The sequence below is a fragment of the Ostrinia furnacalis genome, unplaced genomic scaffold, assembly GCF_004193835.3.
Source record: "Ostrinia furnacalis isolate ACB-3 unplaced genomic scaffold, ASM419383v2 OfSCF1416, whole genome shotgun sequence".
NCBI lineage: Eukaryota > Metazoa > Arthropoda > Insecta > Lepidoptera > Crambidae > Ostrinia > Ostrinia furnacalis.
This window is the reverse complement of record NW_021131655.1, coordinates 613,479-638,528: the sequence shown is the minus strand read 5'-3', so window position 1 is coordinate 638,528 and position 25,050 is coordinate 613,479. Positions and strand designations below refer to the sequence as shown.

The 25,050-nt window shown below is 40.7% G+C and overlaps 2 protein-coding genes across 2 annotated transcripts in view; both read left to right on the top strand.

Annotated features, from left to right (window-relative positions):
- Positions 1-636: 636 nt before the first annotated feature.
- tst (superkiller complex helicase subunit twister) lies at positions 637-15,528 on the top strand. Its single transcript, XM_028304353.1, has 18 exons — positions 637-928; positions 1,648-1,760; positions 2,454-2,685; positions 4,477-4,660; positions 5,076-5,213; positions 5,302-5,419; positions 5,816-5,942; positions 6,017-6,121; positions 6,385-6,541; positions 6,943-7,087; positions 9,054-9,376; positions 10,038-10,166; positions 10,305-10,437; positions 10,689-10,863; positions 13,446-13,662; positions 14,096-14,322; positions 14,721-14,873; positions 15,307-15,528. The coding sequence occupies exons 1-18, from the start codon at positions 695-697 to the stop codon at positions 15,451-15,453; spliced, it is 3,057 nt and encodes a 1,018-aa protein (XP_028160154.1). The 5' UTR covers positions 637-694; the 3' UTR covers positions 15,454-15,528.
- Positions 15,529-17,552: 2,024 nt separating this feature from the next.
- LOC114352692 (proteasome activator complex subunit 4) overlaps positions 17,553-25,050 on the top strand; it is a 41,458-nt gene continuing 33,960 nt past the window's right edge. Inside the window, 12 exon segments of the mRNA XM_028304365.1 lie at positions 17,553-18,036; positions 19,782-19,922; positions 20,080-20,196; positions 20,908-21,036; positions 21,577-21,621; positions 21,701-21,911; positions 21,989-22,142; positions 22,394-22,571; positions 22,656-23,304; positions 23,306-24,081; positions 24,162-24,336; positions 24,679-24,954. Of these exon segments, the coding sequence (XP_028160166.1) occupies positions 17,807-18,036; positions 19,782-19,922; positions 20,080-20,196; positions 20,908-21,036; positions 21,577-21,621; positions 21,701-21,911; positions 21,989-22,142; positions 22,394-22,571; positions 22,656-23,304; positions 23,306-24,081; positions 24,162-24,336; positions 24,679-24,954 (3,081 nt within the window). The 5' untranslated portion in view covers positions 17,553-17,806.

Sequence of the window (25,050 nt, the reverse complement as noted above, 5' to 3'; positions counted from 1 at the left end):
AAATAGGGTATCTTTTGGAAGGCATGCGGATTGATTGACTTTCTAGCCAAGGGCAATATGACGTCTTTTGATACTACGATAGCTACCGGCTTCTTAACACATACTATTATTTAGAACTTGTGGGCTCTGACTGGTTAGTTATCTACGGTTTTTAATAAAGTATTAAGTAAGTTACTAAAGTTTTTTTTAATTCCAGGCCGAACTAGTAGTACAAAAGAAATGCACTGACATAGCGAACTTCAAGAGCGAATTTGCAATCGTGTATGAACGCAAGCAAACCGAGAGGAAGCGAGACAAGTACAAACGGCTGCTCTCTTTCGAGAACTTGGCCCTTTATCCAGACTACCAGAGAAGGTTAATGGTGCTGAGAGAACTTAACTACATTGACGAACATGACAGCGTCATACTTAAAGGTATACTTGAAACAAAAAATAATAATTAACTTTTCTTTGCTCTCTTATTGCGCGACGGATTAGCAAGCTGAAGTGGCAATGGGCAGGGACATAGTACGCAGAACTGACGGCCAATGGGGAAGCAAGGTTCTGGAGTGGAGGCCACGGACCGGAAAACGCAGCGGACGTCCNCGGAGATGAACAGGCCTGGTATTATTTGCAAAATTTTTTACTTATTTTTAAAAGGTCTATGGAAAGATGAAGAACCGCAACCAAAAGCAACAAAACCTAAAAAGGTGGAAATGCAAATAGAAGGGGAAGACGATAACTTCCTCGAAAGCACCATCATTCATCCACCTGAAGAGCTGCCAAAAATACCAATTTTAAACATCACCAGTTCCAACGTAAGGACCGGAGTGACTTCTACAGAGTGGGCAGAGATGATAGATGTGTCACAGCCCGTGCCTGAGTTTAAAGAGAAAATTAAAGACATGGCCCACACTTATCCGTTTGAGTTGGATAACTTCCAGAAACAGGTACCATTTTGCTACCTTCGTTTGGCTTATTACAACTTGATGGAGCTAACTACGCACCTTGCTGTAATGCTCTCCCTCGCACTCACGCAGTGGCGGCGTAAGGCGTAGGCGACGTGGGCCACCGCCTACGGCCTCGCGGAACAAGGGGCCTCGCGCATCAAAAATTTTGAAAAAATGTATACAAGGTAGAGATGACAATATCACAATACGACAATAAATGCAAACATTGACTATTAAATATAAATTCTTGATAGCTAAACAATGTAGTTAAAAAAATATTTTTTTTTCCAAACAAATTCAGCCATAATCAGACACAAAATTAAGCAACAACGCCAACAACACGGTTTTAAGTGACGAACATTATTCTTTGTCGCAATATTCCTTTAAAAATAATCACTGAATCAAGAAATCAGAAACTGTCAATGAATAGACGAATAGACCGTTGACACGTTTTTTTTTTATATAAAATCCGTCTTCAGTTCGCCACAGAACAAGGCCTCGCGAAATCTGTCTTGCCCACATCAAATTTAGGTCTTGCCCCGCCACTGCACTCACGCAAACCTCCCCGCTTTCGCCCCGTCCATACCAGAGCGTCACTGTGACCTAACGGTCGCCAGTTGCGCAGTTAACTCGACCAAGTTGTAAGTTCTATTCTTATTTGTGTCCAACATATTTTATTACGAGTGGTCCTATACATAGTAACACTGTTGAATTTTTAGGCTATATTGAAGTTAGAAGAAGGACACCATGTTTTTGTAGCAGCGCACACGTCTGCTGGAAAAACTGTCGTGGCTGAATATGCCATTGCCATGTCCAGAAGAAATTGTACGAGGTAAGAGATATTACGAAGATATTATTTAGGTACACTAGATCCATAAATCACCTATCAGAGTAAATATCTAAAGCCAATTTAATGCATCAACTTAAAGGTCTAGTGCTTAATTCAAGCAGTATAGATGACCCACGCTGAACTGTCCCACCAAACTCAATGACAGGGGGGCGCTACCATCGTTCAACTTTATGGTTTCCAACATGGCAAAAATCGGAACCAGCGATTCGGTATTGACGGTGGCGCCCCACTGTCAATGTCATGGATAGGACAGTTCAGTATTTTGGAACTATACCTACGTGCCTAGACAAAACGCACTTTTTGATCGAATCGAAAATCGAATCCGTCAAAACTCCATACAAAAAAGGGGCTTTTCGACCACTTTTCGACTGGTTTGCGATTATAATTTGCACTTTGTCTAGACCCACTGAGGTATCGGAGTGGCATTGGTGACGGACAAACGTCAGCGAGACTTCAGATTTGTGTGCTTTCTCATGTCATAATATGTCAATGTTACCTCTTCCGTGCCGTTCCCGCCTCCCATACCTCAGGCACTGTCTGAGTTATGCATTTTACCTATAATTTTGTATATGTATTTCTTATAAAAGAGATAAACATACACACACACATTATTCCTATAAAACATGTTTTTTTTAGTGAGTCATTCTCACTGTTATCCAAAACTTAAACCCACAGGGCGATATACACGTCCCCAATCAAGGCGCTATCAAATCAGAAGTACAACGACTTCAACAAACAATTCGGCGAAGTGGGTCTGTTGACGGGCGACCTCCAAATCAACGCGACCGCCCCTTGCCTCGTGATGACCACGGAAATTCTGCGATCCATGCTGTATTGTGGCTCTGACGTTACTAGGGATTTGGAGTTTGTTATTTTTGATGAGGTCCACTACATCAACAATGCTGAGGTAATACTTCCAGGGTTTATTTCTAATTAGAATCGTTTTGGGAATATTTTTCAATAGCCGAGGATATTATTATGATGAATAGGCATGGGCGTACCCAGAAGTACCTTGGAAATCTCACAGAAAATATATGAACTCGCCTAAAAGCGCTGCCTTCGCTTTAAAGGAGCTAAATCAAACGATCTGACCTAAAAAAATCTGACTTGCCCCCCTTAGGCCAAAAGCTGGGTAGCACCCCCATGCGAATAAGGATAAACTGATGTTAGTGCTTTAAAAGCTGAGCTAAGAAATTGCGGGAAAAAATAAAAATAATCACTTATCCATCTGAGTTTAACTTTGACAAACGTCAAAAATCTATCAAACTCCATACAAAAAACATCGATTATCGTTATAGTTATACGGTCAAAGTTAGGTGGTGCAACTCAGCCTTAATATTTATCAGACAGGTTGTTAATCTCCAGTAGCGCCATCTGGTAAGCGCAAATACAAAAATACAATTCGTAATATTGTGTGATATCCAAAAGGGCATCTGTGTATTGTGTACCCTTTATCTGTCTTCAGTTAAATAAGTCTTTTTTTGTTCACTGTCAAATACTTATTCCACAGCGAGGTTACGTTTGGGAAGAGGTGCTAATATTACTTCCCGCGCACGTCAGCATTGTGATGTTAAGTGCGACAGTACCCAACACTCTTCAGTTCGCGGATTGGGTCGGTCGCACTAAGAAGCGAAAGGTCTACGTTGTGTCTACGCCTAAGAGGCCTGTGCCGCTCTGCCACTACTTGTATACAGGTTTGATTTATCTACTAATAGATAGTCTAGTTCATTGGTCCGCAAAGACCTTTAATAGGTTGGCGCGGGCCATCTGTGTACTTAAGTATAAAAAACCTGCGACCGCTGAGAGAATGCATTCCGAAATAATCTTGACTGGAGGAGGAAAGGGGGGGATGCGTCTCAAATAAGTTTGGGAACCAATGGTCTAGTTCTAATGCTCTATTGTTCTTAATTATCATCATCATTTCAGCCATAGGACGTCCACTGTTGGACATAGGCTTCCCCTAGTATTGTTGTTCGTAAAAAATTCTCACAGGTTATTCTAGACAAAACACTGACGGGTGACCGCGTCCGTTACTTGACTTAGGTCTCTGTATCGCTCCAAAACTAATGGTTAGACATTGCCTAAAATGTAAGCATCAGTATTAGCAGAAGACTTAATATTAATTATGATGATTATGAAAGAAAATTGCCATCTTCCTTACTCAGCTATTCCTCAAGAGGAGTCCAGATAATTTTCACGAATACTAAATAGATCCTAAATCGTTGCTGTAATGAATTTTGCTCCTTATAATATTCTTCTGCAGGATCGGGCGGAAAATCTAAGAACGAAAGGTTCTTAGTAATCGATCAAGAAGGCAACTTCCAGTTAAGAGGANCGACACTAGCCCATGTTAACATGGTCATATAAATGGTATGGTGAAGTCAGAAATTTGATATCATCATTTTATTTATTTTTAATTTTCATACAAAATAAATTTTATAAAGTACGATTTGTATGAAAATTAAAATAATTAAAATGAAGATATCAATTTTCTGACTTCACCATACCATTTATATGACCATGTTAACATGGGCTAGTGTCGGCTCATATACCCATTTACCTAACACCCTGTATACGACTTCTTATTTTTTCTTCTCACATTCCACACAACAAACTGACTAAAAGAATGTTCACAACGCCAGCGAACTTAACATAGCAATTCTTCAGTTACATAAAATACTTTTTGTTCATCTCCTAGAGAGGCTACGTATGGGAAGAGGTGCTAATATTACTTCCCGCGCACGTCAGCATTGTGATGTTAAGTGCTACTGTACCCAACACTCTTCAGTTTGCGGATTGGGTCGGTCGCACCAAAAAGCGAAAGGTCTACGTCGTGTCTACGCCTAAGAGGCCTGTGCCGCTCTGCCACTACTTGTATACAGGTTTGGTATATAACAAATTATAGATATTTACTATAGCTTGACCACTAGAGCCATGCTGCTCCTAGCTGTCTTTCTGGAGATTTTATTTCATGTTCATTTGACCGACAAATTTTATCTATACGAATATCTACGGCTAAATTACAGAGAAACGCGCTTCCCGCAATTGGCCCTTTTCAGCGGGCTAAATTCCGTTGAAAAAGGCGTGAGTCAGTGATGTGATCAGTCTTTGTACAATGTAGTTGCAAACAGTGTACTTTAGGCTTAGCTTAGCTAAATGTTTTCGCAGCAAACTTATAGTGGTGATATTAATGATGGTCATAAATGGAATTGGTTATCTTCGTTACACACACTAACTAACCAGACTACAATTCGGTTTTGCAATAAAAAATTCGCTTATTTTAATATTCTTCTGCAGGATCGGGCGGAAAATCTAAGAACGAAAGGTTCTTAGTGATCGATCAAGAAGGCAACTTCCAGTTAAGAGGATACAACGACGCAGTAGCGGCCAAAAAGGCTAGAGAAAACGAATATAAGAAGGGTTTTGGACCTAAAGGTAAGCACATAAGATACATTTTTAAATGCAGTAGTCAAAGAAAAATTTAATGAAATTATCATAAGTAAATGTTGTTTATGTATTGTAGCCGGTGGAAAGCAATTCCAAAACCCTAAAGCTGACCAGACTATGTGGGTTGCCTTCATTGACCATCTGAGACAGAAGGACAAACTTCCAGTTGTTGCGTTCACACTATCACGGAACAGGTGCTAATTTCATCTATATTTTTGCTAGATCCTGGACACATTATTCCAAAGAATCCTACTAATAATATAAATGTGAATGTTTGTACAGATATATGTTTGTTACTCTTTCACGCAAAAACTACTGAACGGATTTTGATGAAACTACAGTATTATTGTTTATACATCAGAGGTGGAATTGTGTAAAGCAATCGTAATCACTTGACAGTTCATAACGTACGATTGTTCTGTCAAACGCTTTGTTTAACTGACTTTATCGTACGTTATGAACTGTCAAATGATTACGATTGCTTTACACAATTCCACCTCAGAATAACATAATGATCTGTGAAAAACTGAATTCCACGCGGGCGAAGCCGTGGGCAAAAGCTAGTGTATATTTAACCTGTTTAATTTCAGATGCGACCAAAACGCTGAAAACTTGATGTCCGTGGATTTAACGACTGGCAAAGAAAAAAGTCATATAAAATCATTCTTCCAGAGGTGCCTTCAAAGACTAAAGGAGCCAGACAGAAGATTACCCCAAGTAGGACTTGTTCATATTAAATGTGAATCTTAAATATCTAGGCATTCGGTTCAATTTACTATTTCTCTTTTCAGGTGATAAGACTGCAGAGAGTTCTCGAAAATGGTATAGGGGTACATCACAGCGGTATTCTGCCGTTGCTCAAAGAAATTGTAGAAATGCTGTTTCAGACAGGTTATGTAAGTATATATTTTCATTTTTCTACCATTTACCTTTAACTCCGCGAAAGTAAAATACGATGGACGCAATCCTGTGAGGCAAGTAGCTTAAAGCAATTAGAGCATGTTTCATAGATACGCAGTGACAACATAAATCGTTCAAAAAATTCAATGCACCATGCACCTTATGCCCACTACATTTCGTCGTTATTTGCGTGCTACTTTATTAAACGTGATTCATTGCATATTGAATCTTCTATTATCATACAAATCTGATGCTGCAGGTTAAAATTCTCTTCGCAACTGAGACTTTCGCCATGGGAGTCAACATGCCAGCTCGAACGGTGGTGTTCGACGAGGTGACCAAGTTCGATGGCCAGCAGAGGAGGACCCTAGCCCCAGCCGAATACATACAAATGGCGGGCAGAGCCGGGAGAAGAGGTTAGTGTTTACTACCTCAATAAAAAACCTTTAAGGCAAAGCCTTAAGGTCTCCAATAAACGCCGTAGACTGTGTACAGCGTCACGCCGTAGGCTTCGTCACAATGCTTATTATTATAGAAATGTTCTGTTGTGATATCTTTGAGACGTTGACGGCGGCATATGGACGTCGAAGGAACGTTTGACGCTGACGTCATACGCCGCTTATAGCATTTTATTGAAGACCGCAGCCTAGAGGCCCACTAGGTCTGCCAAAAAAGACGAATAGAATGCCTTTTGCCTAAACAATAAATTACTGTAATGCAACCTTCTTTTGTTTGTGTTACGTAATCTAGCTTCGAAAAAACCTGAGTTATATATAGGATTTGTTTGATTTTCAACATTTTCCTAATTATGTTTCAGGACTGGATGACACTGGTACTGTGATAATACTGTGCAAAGACGGAGTTCCCGATCTGGTGACACTAAAAGGCATGATGATGGGCATACCTCAAAAGCTGTCTTCCCAATTCCGACTCACCTACGCCATGATATTGAGTTTACTGAGGTAAAAAGTGATTCTATAAAATTCATTATTAGACCTCTATAATTGTTTTCAGCTTATATCGCTTATCAGCAAGTATATTTGAGACAGAAAAAATTGGGAAATAGTGTGACAAAGGAGTCAACAAACTAAAGCCTTGGGCAGACCAAACGCGGGGTCAGTAGCGGCGCAGTTTGAATGCAGGCCCGCGCAAGTTGTAATACAAGAAACTCTTTGAAGTATGTCACACCAAATTTGAACGCGGGCCCGCGCTCCAACCGCGCCGCACTGCAACTGCCGAACGACAAACGAGGCGGCCCGGGTGCGGGACAGAAGCGGCGCGAACGCGGGCCCGCGCTGCGCGCTGTTGTATTACCATAGCTGGGCATTAACTCGTTAATCCGTTAATCGTTAATTAACGAAGTTAACATTTCTATTAACGGATTAACTTTTAAGTTAACTTTAAAAAATGTTAACGGACTCGTTAACTTCCGTTAAATTATCCTAAGTCCGTTAATCGTTAATCCAGTACCTACTATTTACCAAAAAGATACAGCATGCACGTTGAAAAACACTAGAAAAACGCGTTGCGTGGAGCTGTATGCTCAATGTCATTAACTATATGGTGTAATTTAGCTTGTCTCAAGAGTCAAGCACACACACAGGCTGACTTCGGTAAAATAATGTGTGACGTGAGGTGCCAAACTGCAGAAAATGAGAGATGAACAGGTCTGCTTATATTGACTTCACTTGTTAGTATGTGTGGGACAAATCTTGCAACTGAATTTGATGAAAATGCAATATTATGGTACCATTGAGCTGGTCTAATGATGGAGTCAGGAGGCGGCCATAGGAACTCCTAAATGAAACGGCGGAATCGCATCGAATTTGGGTTAGTTGGATTTGTCTTTTCGAGCACTTTAGTACTAGATGATGTCCAGGGTCCTGATGATGGAGTCAGGAAGTGGCCATAGGAATTTCTAAGCGAAACGGTGAAAACTTATCGATTTTGGGTTTGTTGGATTTGTCTTTTCGAGCACATTGGTGCTAAATTGTATTGTAATTGAACCAAGGCTCTGAGATTGAAATACTATAGACTAAGAGCTGGTGAACGCCAGACCAACGTCATTTTATAAAAGCTGAAAGTTTGTCAGCGTATGCTTCCAATATAGGTTAGAATGTTGGTGGATTATGAAGTTTGGGTCTTCGTGGCTTTGGCAGCTATCCTAAAAAAACTGTCTGGCAAGGAGTTGGAACTGTCAAAACTGTCTGGCTAAAAAGAAGAATAAATTCCATGCGCGATACAAGCTTTCGAAATTATTTGAACCTTGCATACAATTATTTTTTTCGTTTTATTATAATGGGTTAACGGATTAACGATTAACGTTAACTTGCGTTAAATCTTGCTAAATGTAACGTTTTAACGTTTAACGAAGTTAATTTTTTTATTAACGGTTTAACGATTAACGAAGTTAACTATTTGATTAACGGTGCCCAGCTATGTGTATTACTATGGCGGCCATATTAGCATGACACACCGGACGCAGGGCGGTAGCAGCGCGTTGAAAGCGGTTTTCGAATATTTAAATTTTTGACAACCGCCCGCGTTGCAAGTGCAACTGCTTTGAAACTGCGCTGCTTTCAGTGTGCCTCAGCCGCGCTGCAACTGACGCGCACTGCTTCTGACCTGCGTTTGGTCTGTCGAAGCCTTTAAAGTATGAAACGATTTGTGACTAATATTCTAAATATTCTAACCGCTATAATGCCAGTTGCAGATCAAGAGCCAAGCTAAGAGTTAGCTCGCATAGCTAATGCAGTTTTCCATAGTTGTGTGCAGACTGCGATGTGACAGACTGCAAACACTGTGAAAAACTGCGTCAGCTATTTGACGTAAGCTAAACTTACTTAGCTTGATCTGCAACCGGCTTACGAGGCTACGGACGGCATAAAATACCACCTTTCAAATTTTAAAGAAAAACATTTATTGCAGGGCAGCGACAGTTTCAGTAGAAGGCATGATGCAGCGATCCTTCCGCGAGTTCAACCAGATATGCCAAGCGGACAACCACAGAAAGCAGTTGCAACTCGCCGAAAAAGAATATTCTGAGAAGTGTAGCACTCCATTACCCTCCCATCTAGCACCCTTAGCATCGTTCTACGATACAGCTGCAGGGTATATCGATGTTTTGAACGACATAATGCCGCTTTTATTGAACCAATCGAAGGTAGCCAAAGAAATGGTCGCGGGAAAGGTTTTGGTGATATCCGCGGGGCCGTATATCAACCAGCTGGGAGTGTATTTGAATGGCAACGGTGAGTAATTGATACTAATATTTTCTTTGCTCTCAAAAAAGAGATTCATCTCATAAGACATACTAGTTGAAAAGCACTTCATTTCAGCTTTAAAACCCAATCAATTTTGTATTAAATACAAAATTGTATTTTGTCACTTTGAAATGAACTCGTCTGAGTTGGTGATATGACGTCATAATCTTTTTTCTTTTGCATTTTGACAGGTCATAAATAAAAATTATTATTTTCTGGGACTTGATAGTTAATAAAACTCAACTCATTTAAACTCATGTTATTTTTGCAAGTAGGCTTTTAAAAAGCACTTTTTCACGTCCCAATAGGTAGCAGTTGTAGGATTAACCACTGCTTCGGGACAATAATATAATAATAAATAGGCCAGTGGCCCAGTGCTGAGAAGCAGCGCAAGAAACTCGGTCACTAAAGCCCGGTCCGTGAGCACGTAGAATTTTGTCCAATGACCCCTAGCTACCCAGCCTTATCGCTCGCGCGTAATTATATTGCTGTCGCGACTGTGCGACTGGCACCCGCAGTGAGTGTGCGAGTGCGATAGCAACATAATTACGCGCGAGCGATAAGGATGGGTAGCTAGGGGTCATTGAACAAAATTCTACGTGCTCACGGACCAGACTATAGTTACTTAATACCGTTTATAATATTCCAGGGCCTCGCCAAACTCCATACAAAGTATTGGTTTTAAACACGGCCGAGAAAGATCCTGCAAGGTACAACTTTGAAGTCGACGACAACTGGTTCCGAATGCTGAGTTTCTCCACGATGTATGATGGAATAGGTAACGATATAAAAATGGTATATTTCAGTGCCAACTTAATTAAATGTTTTATCGTTTTACTTACAGTAATTCTGAAAATAGCCTCTGTTGCAGTAAGAAGAAATACACAGAATTCATTGGTTTTTCTTTGTTTTATAGGTACTGAAGAGAGCACTATGGACCACACAATATTGTGCATAGCTCCTAAAAACATAGTCGCTATCACGAAAATGAATTTGAAAATAGACGTCAACATTATCATTCAGGATTGGGAGAAGCGACAAATGCCTAGGTTAGTTTTACCAGACTTCATTACTATTCATTTGTTAGGAAAAAGTACATGCAGTTCCTATTGGACTATAAAGGTCATAGCACACTTATCAACCCGGTAAGGAATCAACATCGTATCTAACCGCATAGGCGAGGCGTTTAAGTTACGGTGCGGATAGTGCGTGCCCGACCGCTTCAAGTTGACACTGCTACGATCCGTTTACGCTGACAAGGGTGCTTCGTCCTTAATACTGACTCGATTTTCTTTTACAGGTTCAAAGACGCTCCCATAGGTTCAACATGCGCCAGCGCAGTACAAGAGCTCTCTCGTATCTCGCACGCGGTTCGCACGGGCGCCACCACTTTAGAACACGTCAGCCTCACGCAATCCATGGCTATATCCACCGGGGAGATACTGCAGACGCTGGACAAGATGAACAAGCTTATGGTATGGTTCAAAGACGCCCCTGTAGGTTCAACAAGTCCCGTAATAAAGGAGCTCTCTCGTATTTTGCACGGACGCCACCACTTTAGAACACGTCAGCCTCACGCAATCCATGGCTATATTCACCGGGGAGATACTGCAGACGCTGGACAAGATGAACAAGCTTATGGTATGGTTCAAAGACGCCCCTGTAGGTACAACAAGTCCCATAATAAAGGAGCTCTCTCGTATCTCGCACGCGGTTCGCACTGGTGCTACCACTTTAAAACACGTCAGCCTCACGCAATCCATGCCTATCTCCACCGGGGAGATACTGCAGACGCTGGACAAGATGAACAAGCTTATGGTATGGTTCAAAGACGACCCATAGGTTCAACATACGCCAGTGCTGTTCTGAGCTCTCTCGTGTCTCCACAGGCGAGATACTGCAGACGATGGACAAGGTAAAAGCTTATGATATAGTTCAAAGAAGCCCCATAGGTTCAGTATACGCCATTGCAGTGTAAAAACTGATTTAAACGTGTTAAGCAGATAAGTAGGTGACTAAATTGTAACTTAATTTCAAGTGATTAATTGCGTGTAAACACTCAATTTAGTAGCAAGTTGCCCCATAGGTTCAACAAGTCCCGTAATAAAGGAGCTCTCTCGTATCTCGCACGCGGTCCGCACGGGTGCCACCACTTTAGAACACGTCAGCCTCACGCAGTCTATGGCTATATCCACCGGGGAGATACTGCAGACGCTGGACAAGATGAACAAGCTTATGGTATGGTTCAAAGACGACCCATAGGTTCAACATACGCCAGTGCAGTTCTGAGTTCTCTCGTGTCTCCACTGGCGAGATACTGCAGACGATGGACAAGATGAACAAGCTTATGGTATGATTTAAAGAAGCCCTATTGGTTCAACAAGTCTTATAATAAAGGAGCTCTCTCGTATCTCGCACGCGGTCTGCACGGGTGCTACCACTTTAGAGCACGTCAGCCTTACGCAGTCTATAGCAATATCCACCGGGGAGATACTGCAGACGCTGGACAAGATGAACAAGCTTATGGTATGGTTCAAAGACGCCCCTGTAGGTTCAACAAGTCCCGTAATAAAGGAGCTCTCTCGTATTTTGCACGGACGCCACCACTTTAGAACACGTCAGCCTCACGCAATCCATGGCTATATCCACCGGGGAGATACTGCAGACGCTGGACAAGATGAACAAGCTTATGGTATGGTTCAAAGAAGCCCCTGTAGGTTCAACAAGTCCCGTAATAAAGGAGCTCTCCCGTATCTCGCACGCGGTTCGCACGGGCGCCACCACTTTAGAACACGTCAGCCTCACGCAGTCCATGGCTATATCCACCGGGGAGATACTGCAGACGCTGGACAAGATGAACAAGCTTATGGTATGGTTCAAAGACGACCCATAGGTTAAATATACCCCATTGCAATGCTGAGCTCTCTCGTGTCTCTACTGGCGAGATACTGCAGACGATGGACAAGATGAACAAGCTTATGGTATGGTTCAAAGACAGGTCCATAGGTTCAACATGCGCCAGTGTAGTACAAGAGCTCTCTCGTATCTCGCACGCGGTTCGCACGGGCGCCACCACTTTAGAACACGTCAGCCTCACGCAATCCATGGCTATATCCACCAGGGAGATACTGCAGACGCTGGATAAGATGAACAAGCTTATGGTATGGTTCAAAGACGCCCCTGTAGGTTCAACAAGTCCCATAATAAAGGAGCTCTCTCGTATCTCGCACGCGGTTCGCACTGGTGCTACCACTTTAAAACACGTCAGCCTCACGCAATCCATGCCTATCTCCACCGGGGAGATACTGCAGACGCTGGACAAGATGAACAAGCTTATGGTATGGTTCAAAGACGCCCCATAGGTTCAACATACGCCAGTGCTGTTCTGAGCTCTCTCGTGTCTCCACAGGCGAGATACTGCAGACGATGGACAAGGTAAAAGCTTATGATATAGTTCAAAGAAGCCCCATAGGTTCAGTATACGCCATTGCAGTGTAAAAACTGATTTACACGTGTTAAGCAGATAAGTAGGTAACTAAATTGTAACTTAATTTCAAGTGATTAATTGCGTGTAAACACTCAATTTAGTAGGAAGTTGCCCCATAGGTTCAACAGGTCCCGTAATAACGGAGCTCTCTCGAATCTCGCACGCGGTTCGCACGGGCGCCACCACTTTAGAACACGTCAGCCTCACGCAGTCCATGGCTATATCCACCGGGGAGATACTGCAGACGCTGGACAAGATGAACAAGCTTATGGTATGGTTTAAAGAAGCCCTTTAGGTTCAATATACGCCTGACGCCATTGCAGTTTAGGAGCTCTCTCGTATCTACTACGCACAGGCGCCACCACTTTAGAGCACGTCAGCCTTACACAATCTATGGCTAGATTGACTTTCTAACCAAGGGCAATATGACGTCTTTTGATACTACGATAGCTACCGGCTTCTTAACACAAATTATTATTTAGAAACTCATACTCTCTTGTGGGCTCTGACTGGTTGGTTAGCTATCTACGGTTTTTAATAAAGCTATTATTAGTTTTTTTTTAATTCCAGGCCGAACTAGTAGTACAAAAGAAATGCACTGACATAGCGAACTTCAAGAGCGAATTTGCAATCGTATATGAACGCAAGCAAACCGAGAGGAAGCGAGACAAGTACAAACGGCTGCTCTCTTTCGAGAACTTGGCCCTTTATCCAGACTACCAGAGAAGGTTAATGGTGCTGAGAGAACTGAACTACATTGACGAACATGACAGCGTCATACTTAAAGGTATACTTGGAACAAAAAAATAATAATGAACTTTTGTTTACTTTCTTATTGCGCGACGGATTAGCAAGCTGAAGTGGCAATGGGCAGGGCACATAGTACGCAAAACTGACGGCCGATGGAGCAGCAAGGTTCTGGAGTGGAGGCCACGGACCGGAAAACGCAGCGTGGGACGTCTNGGACGTCCACCCACAAGGAGGACCGACGACCTGATAAAGGTAGCAGGAAGGCGCTGGATGCAGGTCGCTACCAACCATGCGATGTGGAAGTAATTGGGGGAGACCTATGTTCAGCAGTGGACGTCCTGTGGCTGAAATGATGATGATGATGTTTACTCTCTTTGCAAGCAGCAAATGAGAACATCAATCATTCGTTAATTTATCATTCATTCATTCGTTCATTGAATGCTTTTATTCATAATGTTAATTAATTACAGGTCGAGTAGCCTGCGGTATGGGCACAAACGAACTGATAATATCCGAGCTAGTATTCCGAAACGTGTTCACGGATAAAAGTCCAGCGGAAATTGCGGCGTTGCTCAGCTGTTTTGTGTTCCAAGCGCGCACACAAATAGAGCCACAGCTGACTGAGAAACTGGCCGAAGGCGTGAAAGCTATAGAGCTTATTGACGATGAGCTCACCAAAATTGAGTCGAAATATTTGGTGAGTAAGCCTTTATGATTCAGTGTCTACAATGCAATTCCAGATTTGGTACCTTATTGTATTTTATTAAGGTCCAAAAACAAACAAAAAACACAAGTCACACATTTTGATTTGAACCATTAGAAGAACTTTAATTTTAAAATACAAGTCACACGGCAGTCTTTTAAATGTTAACTTGTTGAAGTCATCTGGGGCTACCCTAAATCCGTTTACGTATTTTCGGGTCTTCTATCACTGACCCTAATGCTGGCATCTCGCTTTGAGTGAGAAGAATGCACATATATTATGTAGGTACATTCAAAACTTTAAACTACATTGTATCGACTATCGAGTACCACCGTGGGACAAGGATCTAAAATGGTATGGGCCATTTTTATCATGTCACCTTATACTTTTAGGTCGGTCAATTCGAAGGACAGGCAGAGAGACTGAACTTCGGACTAGTGAGGGTAGTCTATGAATGGGCGCTGGAGAAACCATTCGCAGAAATTATGGATCTGACAGATGTGCAAGAGGGAATTATAGTGAGGTGTATTCAGCAACTCCATGAGGTAAGGAAATGTATTATTATAAAATTCAACTGATTAATGCCCGTTTTCACCATCAATCCTCATTTTTAAGTGACCCCTCTATGGTAACACATAACAGGAAATTTGTTTCCATAGGGGTCACTTAAAAATTAGTGATTGATGGTGAAAACGGGCATAAAACACATTAATTTCTTAGTCTCCACCTAAATTTACACCGTATGCCAACGAAGTTAGATCTTTTTTGCTTAATGCGGATTCCGCCTGGATTTCAATTTACGCAATCCCTTTGTCTCGTATTATGAAATAAATATAAACTTCAAGCCTGTGATTATATGAGTCAAAATAATTTTGGGTGCATTTTTGAGTTTGTAATCAAGTTAAAGACGTTGTCGGGCCTTATTCCTATAAGAAAGAAAGGGAGAAAGAAAATAAATCATTTTATTAATTTTTTCAGCTTCTCATCGACGTTAAAGACGCGGCAGTAGCCGTGGGTGACCCCAAGCTTCAAGCCAAGATGATGGAAGCGTCCACAGCCATCAAGAGAGACATTGTCTTCGCGGCCAGTCTCTACACAACGCAGAAAGAGTCTGTCACAGTCTAGAATAAAATATAACTATAGTCTGGTCTGTGAGCACGTAGAATTTTGTCCAATGACCCCAAGCTACCCATCCTTATCGCTCGCGCGTAATTATGTTGCTGTCACGCTCGCACACTCACTGCGGGCGCCCGTCGCACAGTCGCGACAGCAATATAATTACACGCGATCGATAAGGATGGGTAGCTTGGGGTCATTGGACAAAATTCTACGTGCTCACAGACCGGGCTTTACACGCCAAAGCCAAGAAATAACAATAAACTTACCTATATTTAAAGGCTTTATAAAATATAGACGCATGGCCAGTAAATTAAATGGTAATTAAAACTAGCTCTGTCTGAGTTTATTAGCTAAATTTTATAGCTCCTAGCTAGCTAAAAAGAGATCTATAAATTTTAGCTATTAAACTCAGGGATATCACGAAAAACCTCAAACAAAAACAATAGTTGCCTTAATAAAACAGCTTCCATGTTATTCATAATGTTTCCTATATCCAATATCTAGAATATTCATAAGTTTACTCTGAAATATATTGTAGTTTTTTTTATAATCTACATTGCACACACAATATTAGAGCAAATAGAAATAATATTTAAAATCATGTATGTCGTGAAGATGGTATTTACTAGTGTTTTGAACAACATTTTTATATTTAAACTTTTGCGCTGTTTAGCCACCGTTATAAATCGGCATTAGGTCCGAATAATAGTACAAATTTACATTGCTATAGTTCAAATGTAATTAAATCCTACATGCTTCTTATTAAACTGCAATACTGTTGATGAATTTACTAAGTAGGTACATATTTATGTATAATATTGTTATAAAAGAGTTTAGCTCGTTTAATGCTGATATGAAGTAGAGCATGATATCGCTAGCATTCTAGCAAAATTTAAAGCAATAAATACATAATTTGCATTGCCAGCAATCAGATGCCTTAATATTGTATGGTACAATATAAGCCTTGTAATAGAATATTGTTATACTAAGTACTTTTTTACCTGTATTTTGTTATAATATTGCTTTGTAATATTCTCTAAATTCTAAATCCCGGTCGCCGAGCGACTGTGCGAGAGGCGGCCGCAGTGAGTGTGCGAGCGCGACAGCAACATACGTGAGCGATAAGGATGGGTTGGGTAGCTTGGGGTCATTGGACGAAATTCTACGTGGTCGGCGATACTATATTTAAGCACAGTCTACATAAAAACTAAAGGTATTAAAAACCATGTTATTTTAAAAATTAAAAAGATCTCTGTTAACCTAATTTAATTGCGCTTGCTGCGCGTGAGTATTCGCGTGTATTGTAAAAATGCAAGATTAGAATTTGATCGACATGTTCCAGCATTATTACACTACCCGCGAATGCTCCCTGTTAGTGATCATCCCTTTTGTAATGTTTCGTGTTCGTTATTAAAGTATTCCAATCTTACATACTTTTATTTTATTGTCACATACTTACAAGTCTTGTACTTGTGTACACAAGTCTGAAATTCATCTGAAAGAAAAAGAAGGAAGGAAGGAAAAACTAAAGACTCCTTCAAACTAAATGTATTGGATAGGTACTATTTATACACCGCCTACTGTAATTTATCTTTTGACCCAAAGGTCTCTTCACTCTTGGTTTTTTTCCCATGAGGGAAACCAAAAAAGACAGAAAATGTAGTGTAGGTAGGCTTCTCTCTACTAAGTGAACCGAAGATCTGGTAAAAGTCGCAGTAACTGGGTGCGGGCAGCGTATGACCGGTCGTCTGTTAAGCAGTGGACGTCATTATTTGGATGAAACGAAAAACGACTAAAAGTTATCTGGAGGAGAATACTACAGGGCATTAAGTCCGTGATTAAGTCATAGATAAAAAAAAGGATCAATCCACAGGTCGACGAATTACAGAATCGAGGCTTTGCTAAACAAGTGAACAAAAACCAAAAACGATATCATATCATACGAATTATAATTTTAAATAGTTAATAGGTAAAAAGACATTGGAAAATTAAATGGAAAGATTGTTTGATACAACCAGTAAATAATAAGAAAAAACGCAACATAAAATTAAATAAACAGTGCGATAAATGAAACGTGAGCACAACATGACGTCAGCCAAATTAAATGTCAAATTCTTGTGGAACGGAACGTCCAATCGTCGTCGGGTTTGGATTTTTGCTGTAAAATATTCGATGACTTGTGCAAATTCAATGTTGATTAATTGTTGATGACGGAACAATAGTAATTACATAGTGCGAGCTAGTACTGCGCTGAGCGGCGTAATTCACAGCTGCGCTCATGTGGCCGTCAGTGATAAAAGACATTGGTTAACTGTGCGTTTGGATTAGTTTGTGATAAAAAGTTAAAAATCATTCCAAGATGATTCTGGACGACGAGTATGAACTGTTGGTGACTACCCCAGAGCGCATACAGGCCCTGGGGTTTAAGCCGCAGAAGGAGATCCTTACCAATCACGTCTTGCCATATTCTGCTGAGTTGGATGCAGAATCATGCAGTTTCCTGGAGCAAGTCAAGACGAATCTGGCAAAATCAGTGATGTTACGTGAGATGAAGCCAGCCTGTGGAGTGTGGTCCTCGAGGCTGATGAAGTATGTATTTTTTATTTTAATTTAATTTCTTAGGAGTGATAGATACCCTCAAAACTTTTATTAAATAGCCCTTTTCATAAACTCTTCAAAATGCTAGTATAAATTCAGCTTTTATTTAAACGCCAATGTTCTAGTTCTAGTACCTACTCTCCTAATACTTAATATTTATTTCACTTATTCCATGTTTCTTCAATATGAAATGTTAATGTTAAACACTTCATGTAGAATTCTTATTAGAAATAACATCTACCTAATACTTACTATTCAATTTAAAAATCAATTGCTCATAATAAAGACTCCCAAATTTGAGTACAATAATGTGCGAAACAAAGAAAAAATAACATACTATTTTTAAAAATATGTAACAGCTTTGTGTTTATTTATAACTTGATTGTCATTGTCCTCTTGTATCTTTTTATATGCTTCTTATGAATAACTTTCATTCAAAATATATAATTTAATACTTTGTTTCGGTCACTAAGCTTGATGTTGATGATTTCATCTTAACATTTTCCTTGAGTCGTCTTGAAATGATTAACTATCAGTTTCTGAGAGCCTCTATGAAGTCATCCTTATGAATGGAGTTAATATATTTTTAATAACAGAGGTGTAATTTTACTGTAGAATTAGAATTAGAAAATTAATTAGAAATAAAAAAAGATGTAATAGAAGAAAAATAACTATCTAATTAGAAAATATTTTGCCAATCCATATAGTATGATAAATGTAAAGTGTCTGTCTGTTACATTTGACTTAAAAAGCCACTGAATTGATTTAGATGAACTTTGGTCATAGAGACACCCAGGATAAAATATGGGATAGTTTTTAGGCAGATTTTTTAATGGGAAATGTAGGTGTGGGTAGTATGTGGCAGGGGAATCCGCAAACAATAGCTAGTAAAGTATAATAAAGTGTGATTCTTTATCAGTTCAGAGAGATAAATATTACTAATCACTTTTACCCAGCCTAATAATCACTATCGATAATGCATATAAATAATTTTAAGTAATTTGAACATCATAAACGTATTTTTACCTACTCAATTTGAATATGCAATACATCAAATATCTTTTCATCTACTAGTGAAATAATTACTCAATGGGAGTAGTTTAACCTTTGGCAGCATATTCAACGTCTGAAATTTTCTGGCCATAGCCCAGAACTTCCTGAAAACTGCATAATACAGTACTTATTGTATTCTATGTGTGTAATATATTTGTCTAGATATATTGGACTGTTTATTTCAACAATAGTATTAAGGAAATGCCTAATGCACATGCATTAGATGTCTCTCTATATTTCCATTAGTATTAGTGCATAATACATAATATAACATACAGACAAACATATTATTATATTTATTATAATAGAGCTTGTAAATGGGCAATGTTTTTAATGCATTATGTGACTGCACTTTTGACATTTTCATGCCTGGCCATCACAAATACATTTTAATAAGTACAGCTTATAGCTGTGTGATCTATGGCTGGGAAAATTGTCCAGAGATATTTGTTGTAGAAAAAAAAATGTTGCTTGTTTGTCCATTTTCTGAAGACATGTTGAAGAAATCAATTCTATGTTGCCAAGAAGGCCTAATTGTTAATATATTTTAACTAATTTTAAGTTTTCTAACAAGTTATTAATCACAGTCACAAAATCGTGAAGAAAGGAGCTAAAATAGTTTAGGGGCTTTAATAATCTTCAGATTTTTATTACAACATATAATTATGATTTATTTTTTACAGATATATAAGAATATATGGCTTAAAATTTGGAAAAGAGGACCACATAGCATTAATAAAACTGGCCTATGAGCTAGTTCTCATTCCTGACTTGGAGCCATGCAAGGTTCACAAATTCACAACACTGTTCCTTATGCTTACAAAGTAAGTACAGCTATTTAGGTATATCCTCATCTAATTTGAATTGGGAGTAGTAGGCATGTTGTAGTATAATAAATCAGGAAAACATTTTATTTTTCTTAGTTTGGCATGTTTGACCTTTCCATTTAGATGTGATTGTAAACACAATGTTATTTTCCAGAAAGAGGCATTTAATTTCACCGGAGGACTTGACTCTTCCTTGGCGACCTTTGTATGAAGTTGGAAAGAAGATATTTGATAAGAGTGCGACACACATAGGACTCTTCCATTACCTCTCGTAAGTTTTCTGCACATTCCAATCCAAGTAACAGTTTTCAGTTTTTAGGGAAGGCTGGGTATGGTGTGACAACTCAAATGATGCTTGGTAGGTGAGGGGTTCAAAGGGAAAGAAATGCTGGCGACAAGATAAGTAAGGCTGTATGGACTTGTCGCTCGCATGCCAGCTTCTTGTACCCCTCACCTACCGATCATTGTTCGATAAAATTCGAGTTGTTAAAACCGTATCCAGTCTACCCTACTTATAACACAAGTTTGCTGCACTTACTCAATTTATAAATAAGACCTAGCCTGTATTGTTTTCTAGAACGTCATTTAGACTGATACTCTTGCACACAAATTTCCGGACTGTTAATACATTGAACAGACATGCCATACGAAACATCAGTGTCTANAAGATTATTAGTAATTTGTTATTACACAAATTACTAATACTCCCGTTAGCCCCTCGTACTAAGCTAAATATGCTTGTGTCACGAGTGAGCTCACCACAATAGTCGAGCGGCGGCGGGGACCGAACCCGCGTTCCCCGGATTACGAGTCGGCCAGTCCGACCCCTTCACCGTTCGGCTATCGTGGCTTCTATACATTATACATGTAACTTTTAATCCATTTTCAAGAAGCAAAGTAAATAACTATTGTAAAGCCACATTTACACATATTGGTCCCTTCTAATTGTCTAATAATAATTTGTCTCACCATATGTGTTCAGGCCAAAACGTTCTGGCAAGCAAGGAGGTGATATGCTCACTAAGATTCGCAAATTCCTGTCGGGGTACGGCCTTGACGACGCCCTAGCCTTGTTCGGCCTAGCAGAACGGGATGAAAACGAGCTACCCACGTAATGAACAAGTTTGAACATCTGGGATACGCTTGCATTGCACATTTGGTGGTAGTAGGGATGGGCTCATCTATCATTCATTCTACGTTCTTGTTGGTTGTTCTACATTTCGCGCGGTGCTCTGGTGGATCAACGCCCGGTTCGGGGATTCGATTTTGGTGCAGATTAACGTCCTTGTAGAGTTAAAAATAAATTATTTATTAATTGATAATCTAAAGCAAATCTGATAAAATATGTTGTACTCAGAATGCACCACAATTTAAACCCAAGATACGTATTTTTGAAACATTGAAGTAGTCTTTCGATTGCTACGTAGTGCGCGACATTTTAAGAGACCACAGTCTTTATTCTACAATTTTATCAGCACATGCCACGCAGCATAAATGAATATTCCTTTAGAATTCTGGAATTCTGAATTCTTTAAAATTTGGACTTAGATAAATATCTTTGCAAAATAATTTGTACAGAATGGTTCAAAAATACGCTTCTAAAACAAAATAGTATATTAAAGCACTTATTTTAATATTTTTTTATTTCCAGATCATTAGAAGGGTCGTACATGTCAATGGTTAAGTGCGCGAGACCGTAAGTAACTTTTCTCTTGTCCTTGTCAGTTAAAATTAATTTCTATTCCAATAGATATTGCAACGAAAATGTCTTTTAGATACTTTGAGGTGACTGCGACCAAAGAAATCCTGGAAGAATTTCTACCTCAGATCAACCCTTGGGCTACTGACACAAATCTCATGTGCCAGTTAGTGGTATTCTTACCAGTGTCACTTCACCCTCGATATGCGGCTCAAGGCCACGAACTATGGTTTAACCAACTGATGGACCTTTGGGATACGTGCTACAACTCACAGTATGGAGTCTCCGTGAGTTTACTTGTAATTTGACCCTTGCCGCATACATTTTCAGGTTCAAAATATTATAGTGTCTCTTTCTTTCACAGGAGTTGACGATGCTCTTCGCAGGGCTGGCCAAACGGAACCCCGGTGCCGTAGATTGGACCCCCCACGTGCCCAAACTTTTCACAAGATTCCTTCACACTCTGAATCTCCCAGTGGGCTATAAAGATATGCAAATGAGCAGGAATCACACTCTTGGTTAGTTTATCTTAAATATTTGGGTGTTTTCTATGTATAATATGTATTTGTATGTATTTACAAAGAAAAAAGTATTTAAGTATGTTTATATCCATTGTCTAGTACCCATAGTCTAGTACCCATAGTACATGCTTTGCTTAGTTTGTGACTAAAGAGAGGTGTAGTGTAAAATGTCTAAGGATATTTATTTATTATTATTTTATTACATGTATTTACTTGCTTTAATTTTCATTTTCCAATCAAACTTTTAGATATGAAACACGTTGCTTCGTGGATCGTATGGAGCATAAGCCCCGATGGAGTGCTTCTAAAACATCTACGCAGCTTTTTAGCTGGAGTCGAAAGCTACCTGCACAGCGCAAACGCTGGTCGCTGGTCCTTCAAGCTGAGAGACTTTCTCAGGAAACTTGCTAGAGAATTCTTGAACAGGTAATAAAATACACCTTTTTGGTAAGTGATCACTTGCAGAAATAAGCAATAAATATAATTTCCGTTTACTGCAAATGTTTTTAGAGTGAGAAGAGAGCGTGAAAAAAGGTTCAAGGAGAGTTGGGAAAACCAAACACCAGAATCGAACAGACTCAGAGACGAAGACATCACGGAATTCGTAAACATCGTCCTCGAGCCAACATTGCAAGCGGTATACAGCCGCAGCGGCGCGCTGGATATATCGATCGCGTTGCAGAATTTGGCCACGCTCCGGCCTGCAATCGTCGTTCCACCCTTACTGGAAAGACTTAGGACATCGCTGACTTCTCTAACGGAGCCGCACCGAGTGACTGCCGCCATGTCTGCAGTGGCTGCCGTGGCTAGACCTATGCTGCGGGGAGCGGACGCCGACTTCCCTGAGGGCCCGACGCACGTCGTGCCCTTCCTCATGGCCGTCCTCCCGGGCTTAGATCCAAACGACATCAAGAAGACAATGGTGACACTACACTTCATACTGATATTCAGTTGGATGGTCCCCTTCATCGACTGCAGCTCGGCTCACGAACACTGGCCCGATCTGACCGAAGAAGAACGATTGACGTGCGAGTCGACCGCTCAATTCGAAGACTTTGTCCTGGTCTTCCTGGATAGACTGTTCATTATTATTGAGTCCAGCACGATGGAACACGTGCGCCTCGATACCAAAGAATCCGACGCGATTCGGAGCAAAACCGGACGCCGTGGTCGAAACGGCCATCTCGTCCGCCGCTACGGCTGTGCTGATGCAGTGTTCGCCGAAAATATTCAAAGAGGCTCTGAGGAAGTTCAGGGCCTTTGCGACAGATTCCACGTTCGAAACGAACGTGTCCGGTAGCATGGTGGGCTTCCTATTGCGCGTGTTCGCTCGTATCGATGCCGAAACAACTCTCGCCGCATTCTTGCCTAAACTATGTGAAGATCTGAAGGAAATTTTATCTTCCGATGAAACCTTGAAGGAAATGAATCCTCCTCGCGACCTCGTATACAGACTCGTGCTGCTGATGCACGTCGTGGAATGCGAGGGGACCGTGTTGATTAAGTATATTCCTGAAATCTTGCCCATATTGGACAGGGCGTTGAAGCTTCATTCGAGTTATGCGTTGACGCGTGCATGCGAAGTTTTGAGTCACATATTTACGTCTATGTCGTACGTTGATTTGAAGGAGTGGCGCAGTTCTCCCAATGACTATGGGAAGGCGCCTGAGACGTGGCTGCCTGTTCGGGAGTGGGGTCGCGGCTGCTTGCTCAAGAACGCAAACTTCAAGTGGCACGTGCCTTGTGAGGCGGAAGCTGAGTGTGCCCAGATGCTGATTGACAGGTATCTGAAGCCCGAGATAGCGCGGATCAGGCAATGGCTCAGCGGAGAGAAAGACATGTGTCGTGAACGCAAACTGAGGAGTTTTTGCATCATGAATGCGGTGTTATCCTCTGGCAATTTCTTGCCACCGCCTGATGAACAGCCTGTTGACCTGTAAGTATTACAATCATTAAAAAAATAATTTAGAATCTATTTAAAGTAGACGCTACCTACATCTCTTTATGTTTTTTTAGTGTGGAGTCAAAGGTTCCTGCTACCAGCATTCCATTCGCCAACGGCGTGAAATATAAAATTACGCTTGACGGAGAAAATATTAGAGTAGCCATGACAAAGCTCTTATTGGAGGTGCAAGCGCGAATGCTTGCAGACAAATCGGATGACACGCGCGGCTTTGAAATGCTTATACAAGTGAGTATGTTTTAATTGTAAAACCAGCGTTAGAGACTTTTAGCTAGGTCAATAATTTTTGTCTCTATGCGATTGGAATATTTAGTCAGCAATAATACATCATTTGAATTAAAAACACTTACGAGTGCGCGTGAGGAAGCACGCTTGCCTCACCACTACTAGTTTTCATACAATTTCTAGAAGTGCATTGCACTTCGCGTTTTAGACGGTAGTGACGCTGCGACTGTGTTAATGTTTCACAATAATCTAAAATATACATAGAAAGCTTTATCCAATTGATTAGAGATAATAACATTGTGTCCGCTCTTTACAAAAATTGTAAATGTAAATTGATTATTCCAGGTGTGGGAACGCGTGGTCGTTATAAAGGGCCTCCGCCACGGGCCCGGGCTAGAAGCGCGGATGCGTTCATACGGCGCTTTAGAGCGAGCGCTCGACGGGCGCGGAGGGGTGGCGGGAGACGTCCAGGGGGCGGCCAGACTACGTATGCTACTGGCAGACGCAGCCAGGCTGCAAGACGAGTCTAGGGTGGACCTCGTCTGCGATGCAGGGATCACACCGTCAGCGCTTCAAGCACTATATGCGCTGTATGAGCTGTCCATCAACACTTATAGCTCGGTAAGTCATATCAGAGCCAGACTCCACNTTGTAAAACAAGCGTTAGAGACTTTTAGCTAGGTCAACAATTTTTGTCTCTATGCGATTGGAATATTT

Coding starts and splice junctions, on each gene's coding strand:
- tst (XM_028304353.1), top strand. CDS start 695: ATGCAAATAGAAGGGGAAGACGATAACTTCCTCGAAAGCACCATCATT. Junction 929..1,647: donor TGGATAACTTCCAGAAACAG/GTACCATTTTGC, acceptor TTGAATTTTTAG/GCTATATTGAAGTTAGAAGA. Junction 10,864..13,445: donor ACAAGATGAACAAGCTTATG/GTATGGTTCAAA, acceptor TTTTAATTCCAG/GCCGAACTAGTAGTACAAAA.